General features: G+C 38.4%; 1 protein-coding gene across 2 annotated transcripts in view; it reads right to left on the reverse strand.

Annotated features, from left to right (window-relative positions):
* The window catches only part of MIA2 (MIA SH3 domain ER export factor 2), a 108,721-nt gene extending 101,452 nt beyond the window's left edge, over positions 1–7,269 (reverse strand). For both annotated transcript variants that reach the window (XM_079767201.1, XM_079767200.1), the window contains exons 1-3: positions 6,952–7,269; positions 4,347–4,480; positions 1,435–1,521 (exon numbers count right to left, since the gene is read on the reverse strand). In XM_079767201.1, coding sequence (XP_079623327.1) covers positions 1,435–1,521; positions 4,347–4,480; positions 6,952–7,066 — 336 coding nt within the window. In that variant the 5' untranslated portion in view covers positions 7,067–7,269. The remainder of the gene's footprint in view (positions 1–1,434; positions 1,522–4,346; positions 4,481–6,951) is intronic.
* Positions 7,270–10,160: the final 2,891 nt, after the last annotated feature.

The raw sequence follows: 10,160 nt of genomic DNA on the forward strand, positions 1-10,160 counted from the left end.
TTCATAAAACATAAACTGGCTTAACCTGGAATCTGAATTAAATGAGCTAATAAAATCCACATATTGAAAAGATCTCTCTCTCTCTCTCTCTCTCTCTCTCTCTCTCTCTCTCTCTCTCTCTCCCTCTTTCCCTCCTTCCCCCCACCCCCAAATCAGGTAAAATTTAAAAAAGAAAAGTTATTTTCTGATTCTCTTTCTCATTATCAAGCCCAACATTATCAAGCTTATTTAAAACTCTAACAGAAAAAGAGGTTATGATACTTATAGAGAGTGCTAACCTTAAAATAAAAGGCCTTTCAAAGTAACAGGCAACGAGCATTTACTTGAGATTCAAAAAAAAAAGCTATTCAGGAATTACTTATTCGGGCAGAAACCCAAATGGTGTTCTGATTAAAAGACAAAGGCAAGGCGCATATATGAGAAAGGGGCAATTGCATCAATAGTAGAAAGGCATTTCTGTTGGTGCAGATAAGCTAAGGTAGTGATGCTAATTCTAAACAATGTTTTTAATTTTAGTCCTATAGTCATAACATCTGCTCTCTTCTTATCCTTGTTATCTTTGGGACACAATGTTGCTTTAGGCCCAGTCCAAAGGTTATTTTACCCTGTTTTAATATTCCAAAGTTTTGAGGCATACGACATGAAAGGCAGTTCCTCTGGGTTTGCAGCTATGGCTGCATTTTAAAGCGGCTCCAATTATATTCTTTTCCTTTTTTTAAATATATTTTTATTGATTTCAGAGAGGAAGAGAGAGAGAAACATCAATGATAAGAGAGAATCATTGATCGGCTGCCTCCTGCTAGGGACTGAGCCTGCAACCCGGGCATGTGCCCTTGACCAGAATCAAACTCAGGACCTTTCAGTTTGCAGGGCGACGCTCTATCTACTGAGCCAAACAGGCTAGGGCTATATTATTTTTCTTAACAAGAGTGTGATGAAAATTAAAATTTGTCCTTGTAGGATAATAACATTAGTAATAATATCTAACACTTACATTGGGCTTACTAGTACTAAAGTACTGTTCTATGTAGGTTATATATGCTTACATTTCCTTAATAAATTTATGAGGTAGCACTATATTATAATCATCATCCTCATTTTACAGATGAGACAATTAAGGCTCACAAGATCACAAAGCTACTAAGTGGCTGACTCAGGCTTTGAACTCAGTCCACCTCCAGAATCCATGCTCTTAACCACTACACTCTGCAACTTTGTCTGTTAATTTTTCAGAAAGCAAAGCTTTGCTTGTCATAACTTTGTCTTACCTAATTTTATTCACACAATCAAGCTATTCCTAAAGTGAGTTCTCAGACCAACTATTTTATTGTATTCACTATATAAAATATATAACCAAGGAGCACTTATACTTCAGAAAACTATTTTAGCCAAGAAATTTTAAGTTCAATTAATAACCATAATGAATTTACTCACTTTGGTTGGTATTTGAATTTCCTCGGGTATAAATACCTCTTCAATCTGGACTGCATCTCTGGGGAAATATCCAAAGTCCTTTCCTTTCTATCAAAATTAAGAAAAAGGATTAGCAAGGAAGAATGCTCATAGCAGTAATAACAATTAAACCTAATTTTGCCCATATCCTTGGCTTTCATCTATTTTAAATCACAAATATTAATTGGCTTTCATTTGCCATCTAAAAGAAAGTGAGTGAAATAATATCCCTTTTGCCAAAACCGGTTTGGCTCAGTGGATAGAGTGTCAGCCTGCGGACTGAAAGGTCCCAGGTTCGATTCCGGTCAAGGGCATGTACCTTGGTGTGGGCACATCCCCAGTGGGGGATGTGCAGGAGGCAGCTGATCGATGTTTCTCTCTCATTGATGTTTCTAACTCTCTATCTCTCTCCCTTCCTCTCTGTAAAAAGTCAATAAAATATATTTTAAAAATATATATATATATCCCTTTTGGTATTCAAAAGAAACAGCATTAATAAGAGGGAACAAAGAGCCAGGCTGTAAAATTCCTTTTTCCCCCCCCCAAACTTCAGAGGGAAAACCTTTCATACCCTCCTTTTCTTCCTTTTTGTGCTCCCTGGTGACCTTCCCTGCCCAGGTGGACCACAGATTTACACTAGCAAACTGGGGATATCTATCGGCCAGGGAATGGTGGATAGAGCTGTGACATGTTCCTCATTTTCAGGATGTCAAAATCAGGAAAAAAGTTTAAACTCTGAAGGGCCAAAAGAGTTTCATCCAGACGTTAAAGACCTATGAGTCCTCCAGGGAGGATTTGGTTCCGTTTAACTTTTCTGGGGCCCACCCTGGTAACAGAGATCCTCTTAACCCAGTTTCAGTGCATGTAGGATGTCCCTGGAGAGTGAAGTCTTCACACAATCATTCTCAGCCCATTTCTTATCCCTATCCAGGTTTAAAGACCGTCTTTCTGTCTTTCTTTCTTTTCTTTTTGTTTTGTATGTTCTTTCCCCCCTTTTTTTCTTTACTGATGCAAGTATTACATGTGTCCTTATCCCCTCCTTGCCTGCCCACCCCACCCCAACCCCGCTCATACCCTTACCCTCCCCCCCTTCATGCCTTCATCCCCCCTGGTGTCTGTGTCCATTGGTTAGGCTTATATGCATGCATGCAAGTCCTTTGGTTGATCTCTTCCCTATCCCCCCACCCTCCCCTACCTTCCCTCTGAGGTTTGAGGGTCTGATCTGATCGATGCTTCTCTGAAAGACCATCTTTCTTTTGGTCTTTTGATCCAGCACTATTATACCTCCATTGTGATTCTTCCACTTGGCAGATGCTGCAACTGTTTGGAAACTGACAGCCTGTGAGTGAACTCTACAGTGTGGTTCCTTAAACAGTTCCTGCCTGAACTAAACACATACTGCACAAAGCTAAGTGTGCTTGAAACTTCACCCTGGCTCCACACATTACACACTGCTCTTGTGCAGAACTATCATTTTCACATAGTAAACAAAGACAGAATGTTTGCTTTTCCTGTTATGATACCTACTATGTAATTTTTCTTATAGCTGCATTGGGTGCCTCCAATCCTTTTCAAAACATAGACTGGCATGTTTAAGGGACCAGAGTAGTAAGGAAAATTGGCAGTTGCAGAGGCCAGGCAAACAATTCTGGCTGGTGACATTCAGAGTTTCAGTCATATAGCCGCTGATGCTAAAAAGCAGGACAGATCCAAATACAATTTGCTCCTTCAAATAGTGATCACAGAAGTCACACAAGGGAGAGATCTGATGCATATACAATATGCAAACGATGTATGTATCAGGTTGGTCATGGAGTAAAATTGCTTATCAAGCATCCTTTCATTATAAAGCATAATGATATAATCAAAGATGCTATTTTCAAGTGAAAACACTAATCATTAATTTTTCTATTATATATGAGAGAGAAATTATTAATTTTTCTGTTATATCTGGCTCCTAGGAATTTCAGTGTAATAGGACTTTGGGCCAAATAGAAGGCTCTCCCAGATCTTTTTTTCCATGAAAAGTCTTCCCTAGGCTATCTGAGGACCTTTTCAATAACAACTCAGTCCTTTATTTGCTCAGAAAGGCATGCCTTTTAATCTCATTAACTAAAACTTCCCAGTCTCTCTTAAGCCTAGTCATCCCATAATCTCCATTGGCACTTCTAAAGTCTCTCCAAAAAATATGTAATCTAGGTTCAAAAATGATGCATGCTATGTAAAAGTAATTTCAAGACACTCTTAGACTCCTATCCCAACCAGACTGCCTTCCCAAAAGCTACTTTATAGAAATTTTGAAACTAACACTAGACATGACCATTTTTAAAAAATATATTTTATTGATTTTTTACAAAGAGGAAAGGAGAGTGATAGAGAGTTAGAAACATCGATCAGAGAGAAACATCGATCAGCTGCCTCCTGCACACCTCCTACTGGGGATGTGCCCAAAACCAAGGTACATTCCCTTGACCGGAATCGAACCTGGGACCCCTACAGTGTGCAGGCCGACGCTCTATCCACTGAGCCAAATCGGCCAGGGCAACATGACCATTTTTTGTTTGCCTAAATATGTTATGGGTTTGGCCCTCGCTGGGTAGCTCAGTTGATTGGAGCATCCTCCCAAAATGCCAAGGTTGCAGGTTAGGTCCCCAGACAGAGCATATAGAAGAGGCAACCAGTGAATGCATAAATAAGAGCAACAGCAAGTCAATGTTTCTCTCTCTCTCTCCTTTCCTCTCTCTCAAATCAATAAATAAAAAATGTTTTTAAATGTTAAATCTGATAAGGGATATATATATATATATATATCGTTCCTTTAGAGATGATAAGCAGGCATCTTTATGTAAGCTGGCCATTTATTCTTCATTCAATTTTTAAGATTAGATACTTACGCTTCCTGCCCACAAATCTTCCCTTTCTCCTGCAAGTTTAACATAAACAGATATTTCTTCTCCCTTCGTGAAGTTCAGGTATAAGCAGTCAGGTCCTCTGTAATCTCTCATGGCTAAAGCTCTGCTTATTAAAGCTATATAGAAAGGAAAGAAAAACACACAATTTAATTAAAATGCTATTTCTCTCCCTCCCATCTTGCGCTCCTCCAGTCCATCCTGTGTATTTCCAAATGCTAATTTCTTCTTACCATTTATGGCCTCAAAAACCTATAGACTTCCTACTGCACAAAGAATCAACTTAAAACTCGTTGGCTCAGTATCAAGTCTGTCCACAACCTGGTCTTCCCTCCTTATGTAACACTAGAGGCCTGGGGCATGAAAATTCATGCACTGGAGAGGGTGTCTCTCAGCCTGGCCTGCCCCCTCTCACAGTCCGGGAGCTCTCAGGGGTGGGAGGCAACCCGACGATCAGGGTAAGGCGATGCCCCATCACACCTCTGCTGCTGCCACTGCCGGCAGCACAAGCCTCGCTGGGCTGGCCCTGGTTACCTGAGCCTCAGGTCGGCCCTGGGCGGCTGGGGGGCTGAGGGGACTGGGGGACTCCAGAGGCAGGTGCGAGGCAAGACTGAGGGGACTGGGTGCCACCATCTTGTGGCTGTGGGCGCCACTATCTTTGAGGGTGGAGCAGTCAATTAGCATATTCCCTCTTTATTAGACAGGATGACTTACTCTTACTCCTTTAAGAGTAAGGTGTCCATTGTCCCTGGAATGTGTCATCACCATTCTCCAGGGAACAGGGAAAGGAAAAGAAAGAAAAGATAGTGTTTTTCCTGGTACCTATATATTCAAGGCATTTTGATGAGTTCTTTAAAATATTTATTTTGTTAAATCCCCAAAACAGACCTATGAGGTATAATAAGTTTCAGTATTAATAAGTTTCAGTATTAATAAGTTTCAGTTAATAAGTTTCAATATTGTACCTATGAGGTACAATATATGAAACTTGACTTAAGAATCAGAGAACTGGCCTCACAGGTGATTAATGGTGGAACAAGATTTGCAGCGAGGTTCTTTCACTGTAACAACCAGCTCCCGTATCCTGAGCTTCTCTTTCCTCTATTTCCTAAGCCTAGAAACCCTTCAGTTTTTCTTCACGATGAACTCATATCTACTTCCTCTATGACACATCCCTAACCTATCTAGCTTACTCTGCCCTTCTCTGAACTTCAATATTACTTATTATCCTTATATTGTATTAGCATTTACTTTCTTGTCACTATTCACTAGAATGAAAATTCCTGGACTTCAAGAAACTTATCTTATATTTAATTTTATTCCTCTTAGATACAACCCCCCTTTACCCAGACCCAGCACATAATATGCCCTCAATAACTGAATGATCATAATTATATGTACTAGATTTTACATGTAAAGTAATGTATATTACCAAATTAACTATTATAAGTATACTAACATGGAAAACATTTTAATTAAGCTATGCAATTAAAGTTAAAATAACATTATACATTACTATAAATTTGAATATTCCCATTCCAGGCTCTGAGTCTTCCCCCAAAGGAAAATGAGGTTGTAAAAAGGGAAAGGAAGATTATTACTATTAAAAAATATCATCTAGTAAACCTTCTCCATATATTAAAGTACATATCCAAATGGTTAAGGAAAATGTTTATTCATAAACAAATTTACTTATAAAATATCTGTTTATACCAATAATATTTCCCATTTTTAATTTATATGTTGCAAATCAGAAATAATTCTCACATACTGGAGAGACAGAACTTATTAAAAGCAATTATGATTTGGGATGGAATTCCTTTTTTTTTTTTTTAAACTACATCACCATTTTATTGCCTGGAATTTATTTTGCACCAGAATGCTAATAACAAAGAATAAAATAGGCTCTTAAGCAATAAACTAAAATTAATTTATCTTTGTAGAAGATAGAGGACGTTTAATATTCAAGGATATAAGTAAAATTATATACTCTAATACTGATTTCAGTATTTTTACATAAGCGAACACAAATTATTGTTTGATAAATTTAGACAATTAATCCTAATGATCTGAAATAACATTTTTATAAAATTCATGAAAATCAGAAAATTCTGATTGTAAATATAAACTAAAAACCATAAGAACTTCATAAATCAAGAATTTTCCATCATGGGGGAGAAAGGGGACATCTGTAATACTTTCAATAATAAAGATAAATTTTTTAAAAACATGAGGAGAAAAAAAAAACTATCCATCAGATATCTTTCTAAATGTAAATAAATTATATATTTATCCTAAAAAATAGTAAAAGTGCTCATTAGTTTGTTTTTGAGGTCTGGATGAATATCTTCAAATGTTCTGAAATATCGATATATCAGGTTGATATTTGCCCATTTGTTTATTTACAATAAAAGCTATCACAAAATGCTTTGCCCCAGCATTTTATTTTTACACTGAACTCTGCCTTATAATTGAAAATATTTTTCAATGATATTAATGCTTTCTTTTACGTCTACAGTGACATTTTATGTCATTTCAGAGCCTCAGTTTAAGAGGAAGGGAAGAAAAAAAAAAAGGAAAGAAAACTTACTTTCGCATTCCACGTCAGCACATTTTTTAAAGTTGGCCAGCAGTTTTGTGCCTTCCAGACACTTTGTCAGAGAAATAACCAAAACGAGGATTCTGTGAACTCCAATCTCCGCCATGCTCAAACAAGCAGGAATCCCAAACGAGGTTTAAGCCGATTGTTTGGACTGTAGATGTGCCAGCCAAAACAGAAGATACCCCCCTCTCTTTACTAAATATCAGAGAAAAAGTTTAGGATTTTTAATCCCTGGATAACTACATTTTTTTTGTCAGTGTTTAGGCTTAACTTGAGAGACAAACACTCTCTGTTCTCAATCTGCAGTGTCAGGTATCTAGATAATACATAGGGGGTTAATAATTAACAGGGATTTCTAGTTGGACTTGTGTCTTATAAAGGTAGCCTACGTAAACCAGTCTCACTTAAAGGCACCTTGCATTCAACATTTTTTAAACAGGCCTCCACAAAAAGGTAGGTAACCTCTTTCGGTTAAAATCTCAGGTAAATCAATCAACAAGTACGAACAGTATTTGCTGCATGCAAATATCAGCATCAATGGAGAAAGTATGTATTAGATGTAGAAGCAGTAATAATTTAGTTAAAAATGGTTTTGCCCTGACCAGGTAGCTCAGTTGTTTAGAGCATCCTCCTGATCGATAGGCCAAGGTTGTGGGTTTGATCCCCTGTCGAGTACATGGAAGAATCAATGAATGCATAAATAAGTGGAACAACAAATAGATGTTTCTCTCTCTTTCTCTCAAAATCAATAAATTAAAAAATGGTGTTGAAAAGTAATGATGAGACTTATTTGAAAAAATATTTCACTTTCATATTTGTTTAAAAAACCTTTAGCCCTGCCCAGGAGGTCATGGTTCAATTCCAGGTTAGGGCACATGCCCTGCTTCTGGGGCTCGGGCGTGCAGGAGGCAGCCGATCAATGATTGTCTCTCATTATTGATGTTCCTCTCTCTCCTCTCCCTTCCTCCCTGAAATTAATTAAAATATATTTTAAAAAAATAAAAAGACCTTTAGTGTAACCATGAAGTTGAAACTTGTATTTAGTTAAGAATAATAGTTAAAATGTAGTAAGTACTTACTATGTTCCAGGTACTATCTTAGACATTTAAATATATGATCTGATTTAACCCTCACACCAACTCTCTAAGTAATAGTATCATCCCCATTTTTGTATATGAAGAAACTGAGGTACATAGAGAAGGGTTAAATGACTTGCCCAACATCACATAGTGAGTAGAGAAGAAACCTAAACCCAGGAACTATTATGACTTCCCCTGCTCATAACCACTAGGATTTCCTCACACGAACCAAGTCACCTGCCACAGAAAGATGTCTACTTCATCTGCAGCAGTACTATGAAGCAGCAGGTACGGTATTATTCCATGTATTGAAAATTGTATGCATATTTCTATGTGTGGAAAAGAATGAGATGTCTAAAAGAATCCTCCCTCATACAATTGGAGTATATAATGTGATTCAGGTTGTATTCACTTTCTTCTTTGTACTTTTTTATATTATTTTACTTTCTTTTAAAAAATCAGTAAACACGTATCCTTTTATAATACCAAGAAAGCTATGAAAATCAAGTTATTTGAATGTTATTGTCGCTTATAAGGGATCAAAGCCCTATAAAACACTGGATTTCAGTAGGTTTCCGGAAACCACAGTTGTCCTATTTCAATGTTGAAAAAAACATTTTTTAAAGCCTCCCTTTGCTGTACTTCTCCCAGTGTTTGGGCATCCCACAGTGGGTGTGGCTTGCAGAATGCAGCACTTGTGTGACACCACACTCCCCTCTAGTGCCTGACATAAGACAAATATCCAGCACATGAGCAAGCTAAAGTGAAGTCCTAAAAACAGGAAATGTGATTCCTGTTTGTTTGTTTGTTTGTCTGTTTTCCAAAATCAGTAATTACAAGGAAGCCTGATCTCTCAGATAGAAGGTTTTACATCATTAGAAAGAATCTAATAGAGCATTAATATGAGGATCATTTAGCTTGCCATCAGAGAACTGCATAGCTGTACACATGGACTCTCACAAAAAGGTATAGGATGGTTTCTTGAATGCTTTTAAAAATCTATACACTATGTTGTCCTAGACCAGTGGTCGGCAAACTGCGGCTCGCGAGCCACATGCGGCTCTTTGGCCCCTTGAGTGTGGCTCTTCCACAAAATACCACGTGCGGGCGCGCATGTACAGTGCTATTGAAACTTCGTGGCCCATGCACAGAAGTCGGTTTTCAGCTCTCAAAAGAAATTTCAATCGTTGTACTGTTGATATTTGGCTCTGTTGACTAATGAGTTTGCCGACCACTGTCCTAGACATTTAAAGAAAGATGAGCTCTTCAGCTTCAAAACTTGGCACAGCCCTGGCTGGTTTGGCTCAGTCTGCAGGGTCCCAAGTTCAATTCTGGTCAAGGGCACATGCCCGGGTTGCAGGCTCTATCCCTAGTGTGGGGTGTGTAGGAGGCAGCCAATCAATGATTCTCTCTCATCATTGATGTTTCTATCTCTCTCTCCCTCTCACTTCCTCTCTGAAATCAATAAAAATATATTTTTAAAAACTTGGCACAGAATTATTGGTATGATTTATAAATATCAAATTGAGAATATCTAAAAATGTATTCTACCTTTTTTGGTATTCAACATTAAAGCTATTACAGCTAAATTTTAAACTAATTAATTGAATTATGTTCTAAGTAAAGGGAGAAAAGAACCCAAATTTAAAGTTGTCTATTGACTGGCCTGAAGATTTGAGCCAAGAAAAAGAAGAGAAAATTCCTTGCCTGAGACACCAGCGTGGAGAGATTTGATCTACTAGAAATGCTCCTACTTTCTTCCTACCAATGCACTCCGATAATTTCATTTTATGTTCAGGTCATTGTTTAAATACTAGAGGCCCAATGCACGAAAATTTGTGCAAGAGTAGGCCTTCCTTCCCCCAGCTTCCCTCTGGCACCAGGGGTCAGGGCTGCCATCACCAGCTTCCCTCCAGGACCCGGGACCCGGGACCCGGGTTTCCCTCCTCTGGCTGCCGGCAGGCACTCAGGACCCTAGCTGGCTTCCCCTGGGCTGCCCGCAGGCACCCAGAACCTGGGCTGGCTTCCCCCGGCCCCGGCTTCATCAGGTAGGACATCCGGAATGTTGTCCAGGAGACATCCGGTCTAATTAGCATATTACCCTTTTATTATCTATTT

This window comes from Cnephaeus nilssonii (assembly GCF_951640355.1).
Source record: "Cnephaeus nilssonii genome assembly, chromosome: 1".
In the NCBI taxonomy this organism is placed as follows: Eukaryota; Metazoa; Chordata; class Mammalia; order Chiroptera; family Vespertilionidae; genus Cnephaeus; species Cnephaeus nilssonii.